This window comes from Xenopus laevis, chromosome 3L (genome assembly GCF_017654675.1).
Source record: "Xenopus laevis strain J_2021 chromosome 3L, Xenopus_laevis_v10.1, whole genome shotgun sequence".
Lineage (NCBI taxonomy): Eukaryota > Metazoa > Chordata > Amphibia > Anura > Pipidae > Xenopus > Xenopus laevis.
Genome location: NC_054375.1, coordinates 95639132 through 95665136, shown reverse-complemented (window position 1 = coordinate 95665136; position 26005 = coordinate 95639132). Strand labels below are relative to the sequence as shown.

Below are 26005 nucleotides of genomic sequence, written 5' to 3'. Positions count from 1 at the left end.
CTCCTCATTTAACCCTTTGGGGTATTTTGTCTGCAATAGCCATATCCAATAGCATTCGCGTTGTAATAAACATTTTTTCATATCATAGCCTTGCTTGTGTATGACTTTTTCCAATATCTGCCATCGCACCTGCGAGATCTTATGGCCGTGAGCATAAAAATGTTTGGCTAGTAAGGATTCTTTCTTAAATTTATCAACTGATCGATTTTTTGATAACACATCTGTTTTAGCGTCAGGAGGAGGAGGTTGGTAAGTACGTATATTGGATTTGTGTTCATTTAAGCGTACCCTAACTGCTCTACTCGTTTGGCCGATATACAGCAACCCACACGGGCATTTGATGGAATAAACAACTTCCTTTGTATTACATGAAAATGTGCCCTTAATAGGGTGCTTAGTTCCGTGTAATGGGTGTAACACAGATGGACCTGGGATTATCCCATTGCAGTGGCCACAATTTCTACAGGGATAAGTCCCTGTATTAAGAGTGGCCAGTGCACCCGCCCCTGTAGGGATCGCTTTCGGCTTAATCAAGGCCTGAATAGTTTTCCCTTTTCTGTAGGAAAAAATAGGGGTTTGTTTAAATAAATGTCCAATCTTGGGATCAGATTGTAATATCCCCCAATACTTCAGAATAGTGCGCCTGATAACTTTATTATTGGTGTCAAAAGAGGATACAAATGGGATGTTAAAACCTTTTTAAACCTTTTTAAAGTTTTATATAATATGACTTTTGAAACCTTTTATAGTAAATTTTACCACATTATGTACTAGGAGTGGATTAGTGAAACTTGTGGTTTGTTAACCCCTGTTTTGTTGCTTGTTTCTAAGCGTGATGTCACATGAGTAATTAATTATGTAAATTTTTGTAACTGACCAATCTCTTTGAATGTTTGGTGTTAAATTGCTGTTCACTGCCTCACTTTGATATGCTTGACAAAGGGGACTACCCCGAAACGTTGCATCGTGTGCAAATAAATCTTTGCAAGGGTTTTCCCTGCTTGATCGTGTCCAGTGTGCCATTGCCTTTTTTCCTTACCATTGGTTGAGGAGGGTGCCGATCCCTCCAGGTAATTGAGCACCTGGCAGAGCTGCTGAAGGCCAGGGTGTGCGAGGTGACTCTTCTTTTCCGGTGGGGAAGATAAGCCCATCTTATATACATGGTAGGAAAATGTAGACTTTACATGTCCTTTAAAGTGACAGGAAGTATTTCAGTACAAACCCTATTCATTGAATTCACATTAAAAAGGGGGTACACTAATTTATTTTATAGGTTATGTTATAGTTATGTTTAGCTATGATCATAAAGTTGAAAAGCCACCATACCACGTCACGATAAACCCCATATGGCAGTCCCTAACTTGTTTACCTCTGGTCATACTATAAAAAGTCTTACTTCTCTACATAGTAGCATTATCTGTAATCAGTGTCTGTTGAACCTTGGTTTCAGTATGAAGGATCTATCCTCCCCCACCAGTATGCGGCTTTTAAGGGAGAGGAATTGTCCAAACCAACGCCCATTTTTAAAAGAATGCCGAGAACCTGGGGTTTTCCAGTCCAGAGAAGGGGCCGTATTTTGCATATCCATACCTTAAATCTACTAAAAAATCACTTAATCGTTAATTAAACCCAATAGAATTATTCAGCCAATAAGTATTAATTATATCTTTGTTGGGATCAACTACAATGTCCTGTTTTATTACAAACATATCATGTACAAACATAATGGTGATTTCAACCAGTTTAAGTTCCAGGGTATAGAAAGTGTAAAGTTTGAAGAAAGAGGAAGATATATTCAGAGAATCATAGATCAGAGAGAGGTTTATTGGATATTTACTTTAAAAACACGTTACCCACAAGGGTTAAACAGTGATTTGGAAGTTTCCTGCTTTTTATAAGTATAAATGTAAACATAAGTTGCCCTTTAATACTCCTCCTACATTTGTAATAATGTTGAAATGTATCATAACTATTGCTTGAATTGATATGACCTGTAATATGTAAAAGATTATGTTTTTAAATTGATTGACTTTTTTAATTGAAGCTGCTATAAAAGATATAGAGCAGTTGCTGACATCACCTCTGATGAAGTGCCAGAACGAGGCATGAAACTCGTCAAGTGATCACACATGTCATAGGAAGGGAAGTACAACTCCTGTTCACTGTTTTTATTGTAGCCTGAAATAAAGCTTAGACTTTTTAAACTATGGCTGGCAGGACATCCTCCCTAATTATTTTGCCTGTTTTATTATTACATAGCTGGCCTTCCCATAATTTGAAGCTTTCTGAAAAATGGACTTCCAGATAATGAATCCCGTACTCATACTATTGAAACATGTCGATGTTAGAAAGCTGAACCACCAACAATGACAACTTTTAGTTCATTGTGGAATTATCAGGTGAAATTGCATCCTAGTCATTTTGTTTTGTTAAGGCTGTCAACTTATCTAAGAATGAGTAGAGAACATTTTCATTTTAGTATTTTTAATATGAAAAAATACATTAAAAAAATGGTATTGTAAAAATATAATGTTTTTACTCTAGTTGAACTTTTAAATCTCATCTAATTTTATGTTAATGTTATGCAATTATATTGATGTTATTATACTTATACTTTTCAACACTAGCAAGCTTTAATGAAACCCCATGTGAGTTTACAAATGCGTGCCAAAAAAAAAAATCTTCATAATTTGCCCGAACTGGCTTTTTTAATGAAAACTTTGGCACCTGCTGGCCTGAAAAGTACAAGCAATCTTAAATGGGAAACTTATTCTATTTTATTATTTTTAATAAAACAATATATTTGTTTTACCATTGCCATTCATGCCATCTTGTGGAAAGAAGTCATAAGTGCAGACTATGTAAATTAGAGATGAGCATGTTTTAGATCTTTGCAGTTGCAGAGTATACTGTTCTACCATGGCAGTAAGCCTTGTTAAATCGTGTCTACTGATTCTTCTGTGTGTGTGTATCAGAGGTTTATTTATTTTTTCTATATATCGTGTCGGCAACTTCGACCATCGAATTGGCTACTTCGACCATGACCTTCGACTTCGAATTGAACGTTTCGAACTAAAAATCGTTTGAATTTTCGACCATTTGATAATCAAAGTACTGTCTCTTTAAAAAAAACTTCGACCCCCTGGTTCGCCACCTAAAACCTACCGAGGCCAATGTTAGACTATGGGGAAGGTCCCCATAGGCTTTACAAGGTTTTTCTGATTGAAGGATAATCCTTAGATCGATGGATTAAAATCCTTCTAATCGTTCGATTCGACGGATTTAATCGTTCGATCGAACGATTATTCCTTCGATCGAACGAATTGCGCTAAATCCTTCGACTTCGATATTCGAAGTCGAAGGATTTCAATTAACCCTCGATATTCGACCCTAGGTAAATGTGCCCCTACAAGTAACTGGAAATTGCGTCATGCATCACTTCCACAATTTAGGGGATTACTTAGGTCCGATGCCTAGAGTGGCTGTGCATAGTAGTGGTGTTTTTACTTGCATTTTATAGATATAATTTAGTGAAGTTATAATTGTATTGCCATAACAATCCTATACAGAGAAATCAACGGTGGCTCAGAGGCTGGCCAAATTGCAATTAAAACATCTGCATTACTGTAAAATTCTTCTGGGGTACCCCATCTAGTATTTCAGGGCGTGTTCCCATACTGCCCTGCAGTCATATTGCATCACATTTAGTCAGCACCAGGTTCCCAAATGGTAATTCACTCTGACTTCCCCCTTCTTCATAAGGGCATGGTACATGCCAGATTTCCGTCTGGTTGGGCAATCATTCCGAATAAATCAATTGCATTATTTGCCCATTGTGAGTTTGCCCTGTGTAAAGCCTACACTGGTCATAATGGTTTAATTATTTGATTGAGATATGACAAACATTCAGTTGAGAAGGCCTATTTACACAAATTGTTCAAGTTCTAAAAGGTTAAATGGGAAAAAGGATGTACTACTTAAGTATGATATAATGGGATTTATAATAATTGTCATCTAATTTTGGTTAGTTATGGTTCACTGAGAAGGATGAGCCCATCAGGAGTTTTCTTAGTGCCCTGTTGGGCCAGTCCAACCCTATTTTGTCATAATAAGATTGTTCTATGTTGATGGTGTGAAATCAAAATGGGTTTACAAATCATCACAAATCATAACTGCAATGTGATGTCTCAAATATTCTATAATGATTTAAAGACATGATTGTGATGGCATAGTTGTATAATCTGAATATGTCTTAAAATTTTGCACATACACATTTTTTAATTTCTGAATTTAGTTTAATGTCTGTACCTTTTGTTAAGTAAATATGATATCCTTAAATGCCCAGTGAGCATCTTCCAAAGCAATGTGGTGATTTTTATACCATCTCGATCATTGTCATTGCTTGATAAAAGGTTTTTACAAATATATTATAACATACTTTCTAGTGAATGAAATATATTACTCTCCTGCAAGGGCCTGCACTGAATGTAGGTGTTAGTGAATGTAAATGTGTAAGTATTGCAGTTTGTATGTAGTCCCATCACAAAGTCTGCAATAGATTTGGTCCAAAGGACAATGATCGAGTACTCTACCAACATAAAGTATACACAATTTATTTTATTTTTAGTTTATAGAAAGCAGCTCTTTATTTACAGCTCACAAAAGGCACAATCCTGCTTAATTTGGAAAGCACATTGATTTGTCAACAGCATCACAGTTCATAGCAGTAGTACAATAAAAACACAATTCTATATAGTAATATTGTTTACATTCAATAGAGTACAGTGAAAAATGCCCACAGCAATCCCTGTGCATCTTTATGTCATATAATGTTCTACATTCTCAGTTAATGTAGCTTTAAAATTATATTTACATAACAGAGTTTGTTAAAAGTAATAACAGTTGATCAAGGTTTGGAGGTACTCACAGATCATTGATCTTCTAAACTATGGTATTCGGGATGGTGAACAATAAACTCATATTTATTCCACATTGCTTTGACAGTATATCTGGAGGAAGAATACATTTAACATCACATTTAACATGTAGCCTCTGTCCTTATGTACTGCCATCTTCCTTACAGTCAGCATGTGTCTCGTGTTAACATAGTTTTATACTACATTTGTCACATCCACTCTTTTTCAGACACTCTCCTTTCTACACATTCTTATAAATGATTATGAACACTGATTATCCTTAACCATAGGGGCTCATTTGCTTAGGGGTAGTTGCAAATTGCACCCCTCACAGCACTATACATACAGCACCAGTGGATATGTGCACACCCTTATAAGGTTAGTGCAGGTTCCTCAAGTCAACTCTTTTCATACCATACAAAAGGTGCAAAGTGTTGCACCTGACAGCACTAACAGCAAAAAATTGCAATACTGTGGGCAATATTGCGTGTGAATGTGTTTTGTACTTTGCCCTTTTTCCCAATTCAGCAATTGAACTCTTTAAATTTTAGCAGCTTGTGTCCCACCTCACAACCTCTATAATCCCCCTGCTTAGAGATCAATGACCCAAACACATCTATTCGTCATTAGAAACACTTCTAGTAAACCACCATATTTTTTTAGATCATCTCCCATCCATGGGGCACATTTACTAAAGAGTCGATTGTGTTTTTCTGCCAAATGTTTACTAAAAAGACAATGCGCAATAACATTGCCTATTTACTAAAAGATAAGCAACACAATGAATTACTTTGTCGCTGGAGAAGGTTCACTGGGTTTCGCCAGGAGAATTTTTACTTAGGCGAGCGTAAATTCGCTAATTTATGGTAAGTATTAAAGTGTGAAAAATTCAATTTGTTACCTTTTTCACCAAAATCTATTTTGCCGGGTTCTGACTGGGGAATTAAAACAATGAAGTTCCATCCTCAATATTATTATGTCGGTGACATCATATCCTATGTTCCAAAAAGGTCGTAGGCAACAGTCAAAACGCTGGTGTTTATTCATATTTAAAGCGGGATTATGTTTACAAGCTGTAACTGTGTAAAATATATTATTTACACTTTTTTAACATTTGAAGCTCATTCAATATGTGTTTTAGGGTAGGCTCATATCTAGGACAATAGAGGATCTCTGTCTTCATTTTGCTTTCTTGGACATTTTTTAATAAAAAGTGGCCACTTCCAGCAACTTCACCAACATCACTAATAAATACATACATATGACCTTTATATACCCACTCAAGTTAAATTGATGTAAGCCTTAACGACCTTTTGCTAGGACAATGGCAATGCTAGAGAAAACTTTTTATGAAATTTTTGCGCCAATGAATCATTGCTGACAAAACTACGTCAGTGTTCTCTTGCCGAGATATAAATGCCCATTTGGTAAATACACATATTCGTCACAAAAAACGTCTGACGTAGTTGTGCAAAGTCTGTCAGAAATTTACGAAGAGAACATTCACATGTAAGTAAATGTGCCCCTATATGCCTACATAAACCACTCTCTGCCACAGGCTGATTGTACTGCACTACAGCATCCATTGTCAGACACTGCTTATCATATGCACACTTTTTTTGAGGCACGGTCTACTATACCCCAAACCTTCTGTTACCGACAGTTTGTTACAACCCACTTTTTAGAAAGTGCTTTACACCCTATACCAGGTGTTTTTAAACTGAAAATTGACTTTCAAACTGCACCGCATCCACTACATTGTGACCTCCAAAGAAGCCAGCTCAACATTGTTTGGATTGTCTATATACTCACTAATGCTCATTTATGAGCTCTGTGCTGGTGCAAAATTGCTCAATGTTCATAAATGAGCATCCTATTTGCCTTCTGTAATTCACAGTATACTTTTCAAAGCTATTTGCCAATTGGTTGCTCTTGCTTACTGTATTGATGCAAAATTGTTGATTGCTGGTTATTGAGCCCCATTGAATGTCAGACACAGTATCTTTGGCAGGTCCACAATCTATGAGACATAGCTGATACAGTTCATCTTTCTCCTCTCACGTTACTTGACATATGACTATACTTTCTATAGTTCTTTGTGCTATCATTCAAATCCCATAAGACACAATCTGTTCAACACTCCAACAATTAGGATCTCCATAAATATTGCATGTACAGATGCACTGCACAGATATTCAAAAAATCACTAGTTTCTGAAATGTCTTTGTTCTATTTTCTAGAAGATTCCTGGGTTTATATTCTGGGCTCAGGTCGACGAGCGGGACATCGTTTTAATGTTACTTCAGCTATCAGGTCATAACAGGAGCATGACCAAAAATCTAACCCCAAAAGGGCTAACATCTGCCTTTGTCTCTTGTTTATTTACCAATTTCCACTCTACCCTGAAATTCACACTGGCATCACTTACTGGCCGCTTTGATTACTGGCATCAACTTTACAACCACTTGCCTTTTCACACACCTTTTGATATCTTTTTTTTCTGCAATGCTTTTATATTGTGTGGGGCTTGTGTTTGGATCAGTAAACTAGTAAGATGGAAGGTAAAGCTTGTTCTACCAAGTGCTTTAATGTTCAAGCCAAAATGTCTAAAAAACAAGATGGGGGCCCAGGCACAAAAAGTGCATGTAATACATTTACATAGGGTCGAATTTTCATATTAATACTTGGATCTTTAATACATTGCCATTACATTTACCATATTGTTTTGCCATCCCCATGCCTAATCTTACTTTTTGCCTTCGATAATGAAATAAATACATTTGTACCTAGCTACTAACCCCTTGCTGACTTTTTAGTTAATTCTACAGAACGATTTTATAGTCCTGGTTAGGATTACTCATCCCGAGGCCAGACAAAATATGCTAATGTTATCTCTTTGCTGGTAATCTGCCTAATATTGATAGAATATTCCTCATTTTTATTGATTTAGTCGTAAGCCTTCAACTGTTAAGGTATTGCTGCCAACATATCGCTAGACTAAAGTAATTATGACATATGCAATCTTCTCGAAGTATACTTGTAGTTGAGATCTGCATGAGTCTCAGGAAAGCTTGCTTTTCATATTATTATTGAATATTATCCTATATATATACAGAAGCCAAATTCGTTTTGGAAGGTTAGCTGTTTAAATTATGCCTCCTAAATGCTCAGCAAATTTGTAGATTCTACTACTTAAAATGCTGTACCTTCCTCCCCTTCATACATACTGAAATTCCCATTTCTCCATTTTGATTCCTTACCCTTAAATTATGTTACACCTTTTCTCTTTAATATACTGTCTCCACCAGTGTCACAAGCTTTATCATGTGCTCTCTGCACCCTTCTGTATGCTTGTCATTCTTCCTTCCTCCATATAATGCTAAATACATATCTTGTCACACGCTATGTCTTCGGTTGTTAATCATTGTCATTATGTGGGTCAGATCCAGACTTTTCATCATGACATCCATAAATTCTTCATCCTTCCGAGCACCCTCGACAAACTCTTCTAAAGACAGCTCCCCTATTAAAGAAAAAGGAAGACTGTAGCAGGGAAAGAGTGCTTCTTCAGCAACCCAGAATGAAACAATTTTTTTTATGGGAATAGGATGACCAATATCATAGAATAAAGGATTTGTTTGTTTTAGTTTGCTATTATTTTTATTTTATGTTTGTGAAGATTTATTGATTTTAGGAATTTGCAGTCATACCAACATTCTAAGCAGCCATATCAACATTCTTATCATGTCCCTCTATGAACTGTATAAATCACAACTCCTTGAAGCAAATTGCTTTCATAGATTTCGTAAGGTCAGGAATCTGCCAGTCAGTCTTTTGGTCAAAATCTGACCTTTAGGGGTGCTACTTAGCTGATGTGTTTACAGACATCTAGGTTACTGCCTTCTCAAGCAAAAATCTAGAATATTTTTTATAAGAATAAAAGTTTGTTTTTTAAAAAACAGTTTGCCAGTGTAAAATTGTATTAATTTCTTAGCATTTATTATACTAGGATTGTGACTGTCCAAAGCTTGTGAACACTTTTAGGAGCAATATCTGGGAATACTTAATTCAAATATCTTCTTGTTTTCATACTTCTCACAGCTGACTGTAAATGTATTTAAATTCTCTGTTATACTTTATCATGTGAGTGTTTGCTTTGTGCCGTGTCATATTGGATAGCAGACAGTTAACAGCTTAGATACTTTTATCAGGTGGTATTATTTTCAACAACCTGTAGGATTCAATCCATTGTATCGGAGCACAGCCAAGAAAATCTCCTGTGTAATCCTATCTTTAGATTTAACAAGCTCTTTCCTATTCTAGAACAATTTGTTCCAGAGCAGAAAATGACTTGCCTTAAAGGACCAGTAACATCAAAAATTTTTACACAAAAATTCGTTAGAATACAACGAAATAAAACACCAATACAAATTAAAATTTCAAATAGAAAAGCCTTTATTAAGAAATAACTTACAGAAACTCCACTTCCTGTCCTCTACAGAAAAGGCGACACGGCGACCATCCATCCTGCTGGGCTCGATTTCTCCTTCCTGGATATTCACTGACAGCGTGTAGATCTCCTCTTCTTCATCCCTCTCCCAGGATCAGCAGTAGGCGATGTTCGGCGGGCTCCCCCTCCGTGTCCCCACTGTAAGATAGCAGGAAACATCCCATGGTTGCCCCATCCCCAGGCCCCTTTGTTAGGGCCCCACTGCTGGCAGCCTAGTAGGTAGCGGAGGGAGGGAGGGATGGCTCTGCTGGGGGCGGGGTGAATAGGTCCCTGTGATTGACAACTGGCCAAGAGGATCAGCATCGGTCAAATTATAGGGGCATTCTAACTTTCCAAACAAAGTTATGGAGCAGAAGGGGAGATGGAAAAGGCTGCAGAGATCTATGAATATGTTTCAGAATGCGCAGTCACTTGCGCTATAACGCGAATGCATTACGTGCGGGGAGCGTGACTGTCTGGGGGTTGGCGCACGGGACCCACGGCAGGACGTTACACAAGCGAAGATATGAGAGGGATTGTGCAGCCAAGTGTTTCTGCGCATCTGATCTACCCTTGCCAAACAAGAACTGAAGCGATTGATGATTGAAAGGCAGCAGTGCTGGTGACGGTACTAGAATAAGAAGTTGCTGAAAGCTTCTTCCCCACACTGAGGGAGGGGGAGCCCGCTGAACATCGCCTACTGCTGATCCTGGGAGAGGGATGAAGAAGAGGAGATCTACACGCTGTCAGTGAATATCCAGGAAGGAGAAATCGAGCCCAGCAGGATGGATGGTCGCCGTGTCGCCTTTTCTGTAGAGGACAGGAAGTGGAGTTTCTGTAAGTTATTTCTTAATAAAGGCTTTTCTATTTGAAATTTTAATTTGTCTTGGTGTTTTATTTCGTTGTATTCTAACGAATTTTTGTGTAAAAATTTTTGATGTTACTGGTCCTTTAATCTCTTAACTCTCCAATTAAAGTTCATTGCGTTAATGTTATTTCAATGAACGATAACTTCCTGAGCCTTAAAGGAGAATTCAAGCCCCCCAACTATTAAAAACCCCTACCCTCCGTAGTCCCCCCTCCCTGCTCCCCCCGCACAGGTGTTAACACCTGTAAATGCCCCTAAGCCTGTAATTACCCCTAGTTGCAGAGTCAGCGCAGAGGAGCTCACAGGCGCCATCTCCTGCCGCTTCGTTAATCGTAAGGTCTTCTGGTGCTTTCGGCGTATGCGCAGTTATCAGGAAGTGAAAGACTGCGCCAACTGCACATGCGCCAATACAGTGCTTACTCACCGAAGATTACCGAAGCTCTGAAGATGGCGCCTGTGAGCTCCACTGTGCTGACTCTGCAACAAGGGGTAATTACAGGCTTAGGGGCATTTACAGGTGTTAACACCTGTGCGGTGGGGAGCAAGGAAGGGGGACTATGGAGGGTAGGGAGTAGGGTTTTTATTAGTTGGAAGGGTTGAATTCCCTTTTAATGATTCAGAGCTGAGTTTGATTTCACTGCTGAGACTGACCCCTGTAATATATGCACTGGACAATGTCATGTTTAGGTTTATTTTTACCTGGTACACAATTAGCCATTAAACCTGGTACGCAATTAGCTCTAGGGAAAAAGTCTGACATTGCAGCAAGCATAGCTGTGTTCTTTTGCTGGCTTAGGAAAAGCTGGATAAATGGGTCCCTGGACTGAATGGAGGAGAAAAGGGTGGGTTCTCCAATCCATACTCCATTTAGTTTTTGCAGCTGCCCAGCTATAGGTTGCTGCCGGATAGGGCTGTAGTTAAGCAGCTAATAAAAGAGGTTTGGCAATACACATCAGACCTCTCTGGATACCTCCTTGTGTTGGAGGAAGCTTTGGTGCTGCCAGAGGGTGAGCTCAACCAGAGGCTGGTGAGCCAGTATCCCTGGGGTGAGCAGCCAGCAGGCCTTAGTAAGAAGCCCAATATGCTTCAAAGTGTGAAAGCCACACTGTATGGTGAGAGCCAGAGAGGAGAAAAGTCTTGAAAACGGTTTGTTGCAACAATGTTGAACTGTTTTTTTTGTGATTTTTATGTTGACAAGAGTTTGCCGAAATGAACCTGTGTTTTTCCTGAAGCCATGGTGTCCCTGTCTCTATGCTTCAGATCCTATGCTACCTGCCTACCATAGCTAATTTCTCCAAAAACTGCATGTACAGACAGACAGTTTGCCATATTTTGTCATACAGTCTGTAGTACAGCATGGAGAGTCACTATTCATGGCAATCAAACACATTCTGATGAGCTGACACATTGATCAAAGTACGTGATTTAACCAAAGTGCCAGTTTGTAAAAAACCTTTCTTGACCCTTGAATGTTCAAGTTCCAAAGTCAAAATCAAAGTCAAAGTTTAAAATGTTTGGAATCCATTGAGATGCCCTATCACAAATTTGAAATGCATTACGCTTGCCTCTATAACTCCCTTCAATTCATTTTTTCCAAAGGAACAAAAAGCTTGTGTTTGATTTAATTGATTTATTGTTGTGTGTGTTGTCAGTTCAATTTGCTCAAACTGAGCAACTGATGCCCTGCATGTCATAATTATGTGGCAAAGAATGGAATGTATAACTACAATGACTGGAGTAGGAGATATATAACTAATATTAAAATACATAATATTTGCTATTTTTTCCAGAAAGGTATCACACACAGTTACATGTGAGTCATGCCCACACTGCCCAGGAGATGCTGGAGGTAGTATTCTTCAATATACTTAACTTTGTTTTTAAGTTTATATCTGGTACAACTACAATACATTTGAAAAAAGGACTTCCCAGAAATAGCAGCTCTACAACATACAGTACATGTCTAATCACACAGATATTAATCTAGGTATGTTATTAAGTGCACTGGTTTTGTGGTTGAAGCAGATTTGTTTTATGTAGTATTACAGCTAAAAATAAAATGGGTAAGATCTACTGTATATGTATATACTGTATATAAAAGTAAACTTAAAGTTAACATGTTTTATTCATTTTTTGATTTCCAAACAAAAATGAATTTAAGAGTAAAAAAATATGACCTTCTGATATATATGATCTTACCATCACCATTGACATCAATCTTGTCAAACACACGATTGGTAAATTCTTCAGCGGTTGTATCATGATCACACCCATTAATTGCTCTCACTGCCTGAGAAGAACAAAGCATGAGAAGAACACTCTTGTGAATATGTATCTGCAAATCACTATATGACATAACAATCTTTGTTATAACTGTTTCCTGAACCTAGACATCTAGCTCATTTTTCCAACTTTTGTAAACTGTACACATTATCTTCAGAACTCCAGATATTCAGAATGTCACCATCAACTTAAAAGCCTTTTCTTCTTCTTCTTCTGCATCCCTGAGGTTTTCCCAGCTGAGATCACTTGTCTGTCATAGGCAGAGTGGTCCCCATTCAATTCTACCTCTTCTAGATTTAGAGTGCATCTACTTTTGTTCAAGATTTGCAAACTGTGGAACAGTATCTTAAGGTCTGGATTTTGGAACCCACTAGGGAGAACTACAGTGATTGTCAATATCTGCAGTGGACTAGGAGCGAGGGAGATTAACCATCTCTTCACAACACATTGGATAAACTCCAATATGCTTGGGAAACAGAAGGTGAAACCAAGATATAGAAATCCTTTTATTTGTGCAAGCAGAAGGCTGAATGCAAATATATATATAAATTGAACTGCACAGAAACACAGGCTAATTTACAATAACACACCATTAAAATAAAAGATTCTGTCAGGGATAATGACACCATAATACCAGGTAACACACCATAATGCAGGAAAATCAAAATGCTTTCCATGTCTGTGAACATACACAGTAGTTGATACAGCTCACTGGGGCAAATTTACTAAAGGGCGAAGTGACTAACGCTGGTCGAAAATTTGTCAGTGTGATGTAATTTCGATACTTCAACGATTTACTAACGGGTGCAGACGTAATTTCGCTAGCAAAAGAGACTGACGCTGGCGCTCATTCGCACTCAATCGCCAGACGAAGTTGCGCTCTGGCGAAGGGACGTAACTGCTCAAATCCACTAAGATGCGGATTTTACTGAATGTTACCTCTTGCACCAGACTTGCCTTCGCCACCTCAGACCAGTCGAAGTGCCATAGATTAGGATTTTTCCTAAAAATTTAGTTGAAATTTTTTCTAATTCCCAAAAAACTCTTTTTGGGGTAACCTGCTTCCCCACTACATTTCCTAACATATGGCACATAAACTATACACTGGGCTCATGTGTAGGGCAATATAAAAACTCTATTTTCTTGTAATGTAATGTATTTGCTGCAACATATACGTCCATTCAACTTTAACTTCACGCCGTATGCAAATTAGCCAACGCTAGCGCAACTTCGCTCTGCTTGCCGTCGCCCTGGACGCAACTTCTCATGTTAGTGAATTAGCGTTGTCTGTGCGAATTTTCACCTGGTGAAGTGTTTCGCTGCCTGCGAAGCCATCGCTGGCGAATTTTTGCTACCTAGTAAATTTGCCCCATTGTCTGCAAGTGAAGCACAAAAATACATCTAAGGCACTTAGTTATGATTGTGGGAAAAGTAACTGAGGGGTAGGCAGAGAATCTTAAGCCACTTAATGTATGCAATACTACAGTGTTGCCATTTGATGCAGTACTGTAAAAGGATATTATGTATTGGTAAACCCCATTATAAAATGAAACATGATCTAGCTGCCTATGCTTACTGTACAGATATGCCTGTAATTTACCTGTAAACCTGTACTGCTAGGTAAAAAAAAGACCCATGGTACCTATAAAAGTGAGTGTATTTGTATCAAGGTTATTTGGATATAATATGTTTGTGTCTTCAGTCTTTAAGCAGACTAACTCTCTCTTATTAGGAAGAGATTAATTGTAATAATAGCTTATCTGAAATCCTCCTTAAGAGATGGGATGGCTCAGACCTACAGGGCAGCTCAACCTTGAGAATATTCTAAGTATGGAAAGTGTAAGCCGGTTCAAATGAGTCATAAATATCTGAGTATTAGTCCTGAAATTAGGGTCATGCAGGCAACATATACATAAATATATACATGTATCAGATCTATTATTCCGAATGCTTGGGACCTAGGGTTTCCTGCATAAGGGAGCATTCTGTAATTTGAATCATCATACCATAAGTATGCTTAAAAAAACATTTCCACATTAAAAAACCCAATAACACACACCACAATTTCTCTCCTGATTTCTATTATGTTCATCTTTGTGGCTGTACATTTAAATGGCTGGAAACTTGATAAGAAGTTAGGAGTTATTTGCCTATTTATGTATTTAGTATTTGTTACATTATTGATGCTGGCTTGTTTTGTCACCAATATGGATTCATGCAGGGTAGTTACCATCTAGTACATGGTACTTTTTTTATCATTACAGAGAAAATCCTTTAAAAAAATGTTGAATCATTTCCTTAAAATGGACTCTATGCGAGATGGCCTTCCCGTAATTCAGAACTTTCTGCATAATCAGTTTCAGGATAAGGGGTCCCATGCCTGTATAGAAAACAACATTTTGCACACACAGGACCTAATAAAAAATAATAACCAAATTTATTATAATAATGCATTAAAGTGACCAACATTTTGACCTTATTGCAGAGGTTTTGTTTTGGCTCTGAAATAGGGTGAATACCTTAATGCACTTATTATAATAATGTTTTTATTATTTTGTAATAGTCCTTTGTTGTGCCAAAACTTGTTTTCTACTTATGTTTTCTTTGAAGCAAAGCAGTCACTAATACAGATGCAGTTTAAGGTTCAATGGTTTAGAACCATTTTTTAACATGAAACAGTAGATAAATACACTCATTTATTAGACCCTTGGGTCCACATTCCGCAGACACCTGTTGGACCTCTGAGCCACATTGCAACTACACTGTCTTTGATGGTATGACAATAACTTTACATACTGACACAGTTGTTGAGGTGGGAATAAGATGTTCATCAAACTGAAAACATTCCTTTACATTTAGGAATAATGTAAGGAAATGTAAACCCTCAAAGCAAATTATTCTTCCTTCTAAGGACTTTTGCATTTTACATTATTGGTTTTTTCTAGTTTTCAAAACATTGGTAGTTTGCAAACTGCTAATATAATGAACTTAAAGCAATATCCCTACATGCTGGCCAATTCAAATGACTGGCAACAATCACCTGAAAAGTATTTCCTTGAGAAAATGAACATCTTGTTACAGTTCTCATCTTAGAAAATGTTATTAGTGAGCAGAGAAGAACCATCTGACTTTTCTCTGGTTAGATCACAGCAAAGTAACATCACAAGTAATAACCTTTTCTAAAGAAATCATTTCTAGCCATCTATAGTCAGTTGGAAAAATGACCAGTTGATGTTCCCTCAAATTCATTGAGTTAGCACATTGCTATTATATTGAAAACTAAAATAATGAATGTAGATAACAAAAGTTCTTAAACGAGGGTACAGGGCTATTTTACATTCATTTGTTTTAAGCATCTACATTACCTTTAAAGTTCACCTTCCAAACGCTTTTTTCAATTCAGTTGTTTTTAGATTGTTCCCCAGAAATAAAGACTTTTTTCAATTACTTTCCATTATTTATTTTTTACTATTTTTCCCAAAATCTAAGTTTAAAGTTAAATATTCGTGTCTCTGGTGTTTGAGTCTGGCAGCTCAGTAATTCAGGTGCAGATTCTGAACTGTTACAATTTTGCAACATTGAGTTGATACATTTCTCAGCAGCATGTCTGGAGTATTAGCAACTATTGTATCAATCCTAACAGCTGCATTTAAGAAATGTATCAACTAAATGTATCCATTTAGAACAGTTTACAGGGTCGGTGACCCCCTCCCAGAGCTGCTTCAGAAGGTGAAAAATTACACTTTACTTTTCAACTGTCACACATAGAAAATGGAAAGTCATTGGAAAAAGTTGTTATTTCTGGTGATCTATCTGAAAACAACTAGTGCTAACCATTGAGCCACCTTGCTGCAGTTTACAGGTTTGTGATATTATGTTCATCAGGTCAAGTCAGGTAATGAGGGGTAACTGGTATAAGTGTGTGAAAAGATGGCTCAGTGGGTCCAGGTAAGGACAATAGAATGTTTTACTTACATGTTTTAATAAAAAAAAGTATATTGGGTGAAAAACACCTGCTGACTCAAGACACCTGTTAAACAATATCATGAGACAATATGCTTGTCCTTTTTAAGCAATCGCTTTACAGCAGTTCTCGCCAAAGAACCACAATTGGGATGGCTAGGATGTAAGAGTTGCTACCTTCTTTGCAAACTGCTCCTAGCAGTCGTGGTAGAGAGCTGTCCTTTAACTGTACTGTAATAGAAACTGTACAACTCAGAACTGTCCCTTCTCTTTTGATCAATAAAGTGTGACTGCTTGGAATATTTTTAGCCATCTGATATTTATGCTAAACTATATTTAACAACCACTTCAGATTAGTAAAGTCAGTATCATTTCTAGTTATTAGATGTATGTGAGTTAATGGGCATAATGCAAGTCTTGTATTAAATATCACATTTGAACATCCCTAGGGACTGTGCCATGCAGTATTGAGTTTTATCTTTGTGGATCTTTTGGGTGTTTTCATTTTTTGTCACATGCATTAGAATCATTAGAATATAAAGCTGTTGCTATTTTAAGATTAGAGTCTCTGTTTTCTCTCCTTAAATGCTAATCTCTTTCTAGCAGAAAGTATACCAGGGTTGAATATTCCCACTAGCCTGTTCAATCCAGATATACCTAACCTTTGGCCCTGCCATTCTCAGCGATTTCTTGGAGCATGTAGTTCAGCAACAGTGGAAGGACCAGGGAATAAAATGGACATTTTATGTGATACAAAGATATCTGCAAACTTTTGCCTAAATGAAAAGCACTTCTATTTCCAGGTGAATACCACTAGGAATGTAAGTAGAGATATATTAATTGAAGTCAGCATCATTTTACATCAGGGATCTGATTCATCCTTTGCCTCCCTATATTACAGTTCAGTTGAGCTTCAAGTAGCTGGTAACACCCATAGCTGTCAACTCCTCGATATTGCAGATACACAGTTTTAAACCTCCCCCTGCTGGCTTCCCATAACTATATGCTATTCCCCAGTTTTTGAATTTTCCTGACTGAGTTAGAACTTTTGGGGGAATGTAATAAAAGTAATGGTAACGGAAAAAATATTCGCAATGCAAAAAGGTATTCCTTTGCAAACAAATTTGCCTTTGCACGAATTTAATAAAGCTTTTGCGAACTCGTAAACTGTTTAGAGACCACTTCCGAGAGGAAATTCGCAATGCGCAAGTAAAATTCGCAGTGCAATAACACTTTAAGGAAGAGTATTACATTGCAAAATGCAAATTTTTATTCTTATTTATGCAAATTGTTTTGCTCTATGCAACTTTTATTACATCCCCCCATTTGTGCTTTCAGAATAAGGTTTAAGTCAAAGGGTAGATGCTCTGTATATTAGTAAGAAGCAGCTGGCAGGCCATAAGTAATAGAGAGTGGCATATTTATGGTAGAGACACCCAGGTATGGTACCTGGTAACCATGCAAGATCTCAGAATGCGTCTGTGAATAGATTTATTAAACTATAATTAGTAGCAAATAACCATATCTTTAGGGCAGTGTAGGTAGTTTGCATTTTCGGCCTTCTCTATTAACTTACCTTAATAATATTGAGTAACTCATGGCGGTCTATGCAGCCATTTCCATCCACATCATAGAGTTTGAAATACCAGCGAAGTTTCTGCTCAATCTTTCCTCTAAGTACCAGGCTCAGAGCAGCCACATATTCCATGAAATCGATATATCCATCCTATCACACAAAAACACATCATGCATACTAATCATCAATGGGCATTATGGTACGTATATACATATACAACACAAAAAGCACTAATAAGTAGGGCTTAGTTAGTTAGACACTTCAATATGGATACAGTATGTGATATTACAAAATACTTGTTAGATTATTAGAGCAATATTAATTTATCTTTCTTTAAATGGGGAAAAACTGCAGAAAAAATATATTTGTAGCTCTTCAAGTGATATTATGAGTTAACAATATGATTGTGATCCTAGAAAGGATTGTGAGGAAGGCAGGTCTAGACCTGACAACTATAGGGAATTTAACTTGGAGCTTCAATGTCAGAAATGGGCCCAGAGCCAAAGGTATCTTATACTATTACATTATGATATAGTTTACAGATCATTTTAGTGTTCATTGCAAAGATGCCTAATAGGCAGCATTTCATCAATGACTCCCAGCATCGCACATCACAAAGACTGAATAAACACATAGGCAGATGTTCTGTCCAGGGCCAGTAAAGATCCAGGGCCAGTCTCAGTAAACATGCAAGCCTTTAGGGTTCTGAATGCAACTATAAATGTACACAAACGTTAGCATTAGAAATCTTAAAACTGTACAACCGTTCCTTATTACTTGTACATCTGTACTTATATAATAAAAAAAAACCTCAAAGTTTAGTTAGTGCTTCCCTATGATAAAAGGGGAACTGTTCAATATACATATTTTATTTCAAGAAGATTACAGATGGGACAGGTAGATGTGTGTGTGGGCACTGTACACTAAAAGTGTTTTTAAAAGTTGCTTCTTTCAAGTGATTTTAATATTACCTAAAAAAACTTTCTGGGAAGCCTTTAAGACATAAAAATCTACATGAATATTTTATTATAGAAAAATGTAAGGAGTTCTAACAGTCTTTAATTCTGTTTTAATTTTATTTACTGAAAACCACTATCCCATCTGATTCTAAGGGGGTTGTTATCAAAGTCCGAATTTATCAAAATTTTTTCTTAAAGAACTCTGACCAAATCCGCTCAGGTTTTTTCGCCTTATTAATTTATATACTTTTCTGAAAATTTTGCTTGCGTGAAAAAAAACACAAAAAATCGTGAAAAATACGAATCATACAAATTTTTTGGATTTTGCACCCAAAAACTCCAATTTCTTCAGATTTTTTGCCTGAAAACCCCAAAATCTTCAGATTATTGCACGAAACCCATCGCAGATCAAAAAATCTTTGGAACTTCTCCCATTGACTTATATGCAACCTCGGCAGGTCTGAGATGCCGGATTTTTGGATTCTGACTTTTTCCATTCTCGGGGTATAATAAATTCCGAAAAAATTGTGGGTTTTTTTCCACTAAAAATTAGAATTTTATACTGAAATTTTTTTTAGGTTTTTGGCATTCAGAGTTAAGTAAATAACCTCCTTAATGTTGCACAAAACATTTACTTTAAAATAAAGCTGACTTTTTGTTGTATTGTGAGTGCATACAAGTACACAAAACTGGACACTAGCGTTTTGCTGTCATTTGATTATTCTTACAGCATGGACCATATATATACACTATAATCCTGGTTTGCAACAGGCCAATACACAATTTTGGTGCAAAACATTGAACTACAGAAAAATCCTTGGTTACTTGCAGTAAAGTTACGATACATGCATCAATATTACAACTACATCTCCTTAATTGTAATTGGTCACTTAAACTTAATGGTGCTATAGCAAGATATATTGTTATCCCCTATACCTTATGCTTCCCAGGATCCTAGCGTACTGAATGCAAGTCTGTTGGAGGGGGAGCTGTGATATTTGAAAAGAACTTACTAGCACAGGTATATTAAGACTCCAGAGCACCCAGAAGAAGTCTATGCAACCCCATCATCTATTTATATCAATCTCGGTCTTTATCACATCCCCAGATTAATGTAGTTTTCTCTATTTTACCTGCTCATTTACACAACAAAGGGATAGAACCCAAGTTTAAAAGAAAATGAGAGAATAACTTTAATAATAAAATTAACAGTAGCCTTCTTTGCCCTTTATAATATATATGGCTGCACAGTGGCAAACATTGGATATTGGTTTGCAACTATGAAGTACAGAAAGGGAACACACTAGAAACATGCTACACTTTTCAGTGCATTGGCCACTGAAATGACCATTGTGAAATGACCACTGCAAATCTCACATCTTAACATAAATCTCACAAATCTCACAATCTTAACATAAATGGCCTTGAAATTGTCTTTATACTGTATATCAGTGGTCCCCAACCAGTAGCTCGCGAGCAACATGTTGCTCTCCAACCCCTTGGATGTTGCTCTCAGGGTCCTTAAAGCAGGTGCTTATTTTTGAATTCCAGGCTTGGAAGCAAGTTTTAATTGCATAAAAACTGAGTATAGTGCAAAGTAGAGACTCCTGTAGGCTACCAGTCCACATAGGGGCTACCAAATAGCCAATCACAGCCCTTATTTTGCACCCCAAGGGACTTTTTTATGCTTGTGTTGCTCCCCAACTCTTTTTACATTTGAATGTGGCTCACACGTAAAAAAGGTTGGGGACCCCTGCTGTATATAATAGATCTACGCATTGATTTGTTTCCTAATTTAGCTCTACTTTTTGGCTTGAAGTGTTTTTTTTTTTACTCAGAGTTGCCACCTCAATAGCGTATATACTGTTTAGGAAAGAGATCTCTTACCTTGTTCATGTCGAAAGTGCGGAACATTTGTTCTATGTAACTATTGGCTTCTCCGCTTAGTCCCCGCAATCCAAAAAACTGCTTGAACTCATGTAAAGTGAGCTGTCCGGAAGGACATTCTGTCATGAACTTCTTGTACCAATGATGGATCTCCACTGCCTGTAGGTCATCTACCGTAGAACTGCTTGTATTTCCCATTGCCTTATTTTTCTGAATATGTGCTCTGTTCAAACACTTAAATCTCTGCAATTTGCGAGTCTCTGCTAAGTATGGAGACTAAGGCTAATAAAAACTTTGTATTCCCTCAGACCCTCTTTCAAAACGGCTTCTATATTCCTATGTTGTAAGTATCCTCTCTTTTACAATGCCAATGTCCATAACTGGAATCTGGGTTTCTTTCTTGAGAACTCTTTAAAGATGTGAGGTATATTGAAGTACCAGCAGATTCAAATTCTCAGGCTCTAGCTGGCTTTAACTTTGTGCGAGTTCTCTGTATTCTGGGGGCTCTCCAATAAAGGCAGTCCCTTCAGCACAGTTCCCCGCTAACATTTCCTTCTCCACCACTTCAAGATACCTTTTAAACTGACCTGAGTCTCTCGGCCATCACAGGGTGTGTAATCCTTTCTGATTCCATTTAAGAAGGACATAGTTGATGTCCTGGGACATGAAAAGTGTCAAGGTTAATCTGAGACTTGGGAGATTATGATTCTCAGTAATGAATTCTTGCTGTGTTTATGTCTTTTTACAGGCTCTGTGTTCCATTAAAAATAAACTCGCTGCTATCAGGAATTGAAAGTTGTCATGCAGTTGTTATGCAATGTGCAGAGGAATGCAATTTATTTGCACTCTTTGAAACAAGAACCCCTTTGTTTAAAGGCATGTTTGAGTTAATTTTTACAAAAAGAACAACACCGGCACACGAGGCTTGTGTCTGCAGGGCAAGCCCTTGCAAAAGATTTTTACTGCAGTGGTGCACCACCGCAGTAAAAATCTTTTGCAAGGGCTTGCCCTGCAGACACAAGCCTCGTGTGCCGGTGTTGTTCTTTTTGTCCTAGTTACCGGAAGGTTACCGTGCCCTCCATTCATCGAGCACCGAGCCAATTTGTCTACTTTACTAAGGGTGTGCGAGGGTCGATCTTTATTTGAGTTAATTTTTAGCCATGGCAAATTCATCTGCATTCCTAAATATCCTCAATTCACATTTACTATTTGAAAATAATTTCCAAGCAAAGCTTGTCATTCTAGCTGTACACTATACAAGAATTGCTTTAGCTATAGGTCACAGATTAGCCACTGAGAACTAATCCGTGTTCTTAAGCATACTCTTCTGTGCTATTGCTATCTGTGTCGCCCTGTCCAAATCTTTTTATGGATGAATTTGAAAATCAATTTGTTTATACCAATTATGGATTTCAACAGCACTGTAAGTGCTGGTATCACTATTTAGATGATATCTTTGCAATCTGGACAGGGCGACACTTTGACCTCATTGAATTTGTAGGTGGACAGATGTACCCCTTTATTAAATTCACTATACATTGTGACATGGTAAGTATCCCCTTTCTAGATGTGATGGTGAAAAATACCACAAAGGGCCATTTGGATAATGACCTATATGTTAAACAAACTGATAGGAACACATTATTACACACATTATTACGATATGATTTCTTCCATCCTCCCCATATAAAAAAATCACTACCTAAATCACAGGTTTTGCTGGTAAGATGCATAGTTACAAATGAACAACAACAGATTCATAGGATAGTGGAAATGAGGGAGAAATTTAGAATGAGAAGGTACCCTGATAGAATATTGGAGAGGATCAAAAGTGAAACTGAACGTCCTGGACAATCTGATAATAACATTGGAAATAAGAATAATAATAGAGATCAAAATATAAAGAGGATTCCATTTGTAAACCAGTATAATATGTTAATATGTTAAGTGGTGAGATCTCTAGGATAATAAGGAAAGAATGGAGTTTGCTAACTAGGACTTTTCCAGATAAAATTGCATTTAAATCCCCACCAGTTATGTCTTACACAAAGGCAGATACAATTGGAGCAAAACTAGTGAAGGCAGATTTGGGTCGATCCCTAAACGCGACAAAGTGGAGAGCTATGCTGGGAAACAACACAGAAGACTAAGAAGCAGTTGGAAATGGCGAGCTGTGTTGGAGGGGAAGTACATGTGAACTTTTAAATAAAAAAACTACTTATTTCTTTACATATATGTGTATTTAATACATTTCCCTTATTTTACATCTTCCCGGATTTTACATCTTTTTTCCCTGATCTCCTGAAAAACATAAATTCGGGGTTCTACTGTATCAATATCCGGATTAGTTACTTTATGATTTTATATGGATACACTTGAACATAATTACCTGAGGAAGTTATATGGACACATTATATTTATGTAACTATAACTGGATACTTTCTCTTATATAGCCTGTTAAAATATGTGATGACACCAGGGGGCACTGTGCCTCATAGTATTTAAGGTCAGGTGTTTGTGTGGTGTTTCATGCTTGCCAAAGAGTGGAGTGCCTGGAGTGCTGTCTTTTGGAAGAAAATTTGAACTAATCAGCAGCTGTGGCCATTGAACTCCTTGGTGACTTATAATATCCTTATGTTTTACAGAAGGGGAACATTATTCACCATATTAAACATACGTATAAAAACATTTATGTTATCTGCCATGATAAATCATGGGGACCCATACAACAAAATAATCAGTATCAGTTGGCTTGTGAACAGATACACAGAACATGAAAATGAGAACATATGTATTTCCAAACCAGTATCAGCTCAGTGTATGCACAAACTACCAGTTGGGATTCAATCCTGTCCCCAACCCTACTTTGTAACAAGAGTTTGACGGAATGGCACCCCTTGGGGCAGTGTGCCATGGTACACATTGAAGATGTTAGGCACACTACCTATTGTGAGCTATTGAAATGATGGCCCATAGGTATATTAATGCATAGTGGTTATGGCCATGTAGAGGGTCTGAGTAGGAGGCACAACAAGATGTTGGTGCAGGTCGGGTATGGTCTGCCCAATCAGACCTGTTCAGGACTCTGCTACCTGCTCTCTACTCTCTGATACTTTGTGCTGCAGCATTCTACATGCTTCCCAGAACCCGTGTGAGCATGATTGAGCTCAGTGGCAGATTAATAAAATGTGGGGTCCCTAAACTACACTTTCCACAGGCCCCCCTTCTAAGCTACTTCCACTCCTAAAAGCTAAGAAATATACAAAAATTAATCAGGAGATAGTGACGTCAGTGGCACGCACCAAACATGACCAGACATAGAGAGTTCAGGTGCACCCATGCCTGGATCTGCACGCATCATTCTGGACCCTGCAGTAGCCTAGTAGTGTGCTCAATGACTCCATATGTTAAACAGCTGAAATACCATTATCAATGGGTGCTTTGGGCTCGTATAAGAGAGATTGTGATATGTATATACAGTAGAACCCCCATTTTACATCCCCTGATTTTACGTTTTTTTACATTGTTATTTTGTAGTCTCACCTATATATTATGCATAATACATTTCCCAGATTTTACATTTTCCTGGATTTTACACCATTTTTTTCTGGTCCTCTGAAAAACGTAAAGTGGGGGTTCTACTGTATTAAACTAAAGTGTATGTTTTAAAAAAACAAAGTAGGAGGGTCTTTGAAAGGAGGAGCCTTCAGCTCTTCCTCCTCATCCCTCCCTCCTCAGGCATCAGCCATCAGCCTAGGGTTGCCACCTGTTCGGTTTTAACCAGAACAGTTAGTTTTTTCTAACACCTGTATGTTTGGGTTTCAAATTTCTGTTCGGTTTTCTGCCTTGTGAAAACCAGAAAGAGCTTTCTGGATAACTGATTTCTGTTTAATCGATCCCATACCTGTGGTCTTACTCATCAGGCATAATAGATAGAGGTAGGGTTTCCAGCCGTGTGGGTTTCAACTCAGCTGGCTGTCTGTTCAAATATTCCTGTCCCATTTAAAACTTTGCGAAAACTAGACAGAAATCTAGCAATTTGCATATAAGTTATGTAATAACCCTGCCCCAGCATCATAGCTCCTCAACATCATTGTGCCTGCCCCTGACATCATCACTCCCACCCCAAGATCCCTGCTCCACCCCCAATGCTATCTGCTCCACCCCTATTATTCGGGTTTAGCCACTGGCAAAGGTGGCAACTCTACGTCAGCCCTCCCCAGGGCCGGAACTAGGGATAAGCAGAGTAGGCACGTGCCTAACGTGCCTAAGGCCCAAAGTTGGGGGGGGGGGGCGCCAGGCCCGTACATGCTCTGTCGCCTACCCCATGTCCGGTCCCCTCTTTCACCGACTAAGTGTGGCATTTTAGCATCTACTTGCGCTACCGCGCATGCGCGTATTCCGATTCGCGTTTCTGCGAATGTGTGCATTATGATCTGCGCCTCTGTACACTGATGTGCGCAAGCTTGAACATGCACACAAGGTCACCAATTCGCGCATGCGCTCTCTCAGCCGGCTATGTGCCCGGGCAGGTTGCCGAGGGCGCCTGCCTGGTCTGGCCCTCCCTCCTCGGTCCTCAGTACAATCGCTCTCCCTACTCAGCCCTTAGTACAAACGCTCTCCATCCTCAGACCTCCCTTCTAAGCCATCAGGCAGGCTTTAGAGCAGAGGGCTGACAGCTGAGGAGGGAGAGCTTTGTACTGAGGGCTGAGGAAGGAGGGGAGAGATCGATGTGGGCAGCACCGAGATGTGACTGCAGCCTCTTTGGATCAGTGAATATAATAAGAGACGAGTCCGCATACTTCTTCGTTAGGAGAGCGCACACAGGAGCATGTGTTCTCCTGATGATGTCCTAAAATGCGTTCCGTATGGGGAAACAGGGAACTCTCAGCACAGAGTAAAAATCGATCGCATACGGAACGCATTTTAGGACATCCTGCAGCGAAATACATGTCCTTCATGCAAGGTCCTATGCCTTCGGAATGGCGCATCAGTTGCTTTTACTGTCACTCATCGTCCAAATCTGCAGTCACACCTCCGTCATCTACCCTCCCTTCTCAGCCG

The 26005-nt window shown here is 38.2% G+C and overlaps 1 protein-coding gene across 1 annotated transcript; it reads right to left on the bottom strand.

Moving 5' to 3' along the window:
* Positions 1–4615: 4615 nt before the first annotated feature.
* Positions 4616–21470, bottom strand: guca1al.L (guanylate cyclase activator 1A like L homeolog). Its single transcript, NM_001092747.1, is given in 4 exon segments — positions 4616–8439; positions 12473–12563; positions 18096–18245; positions 20942–21470. Coding segments are annotated over 4 exon segments (567 nt in total). The 5' UTR covers positions 21140–21470; the 3' UTR covers positions 4616–8311.
* Positions 21471–26005: the final 4535 nt, after the last annotated feature.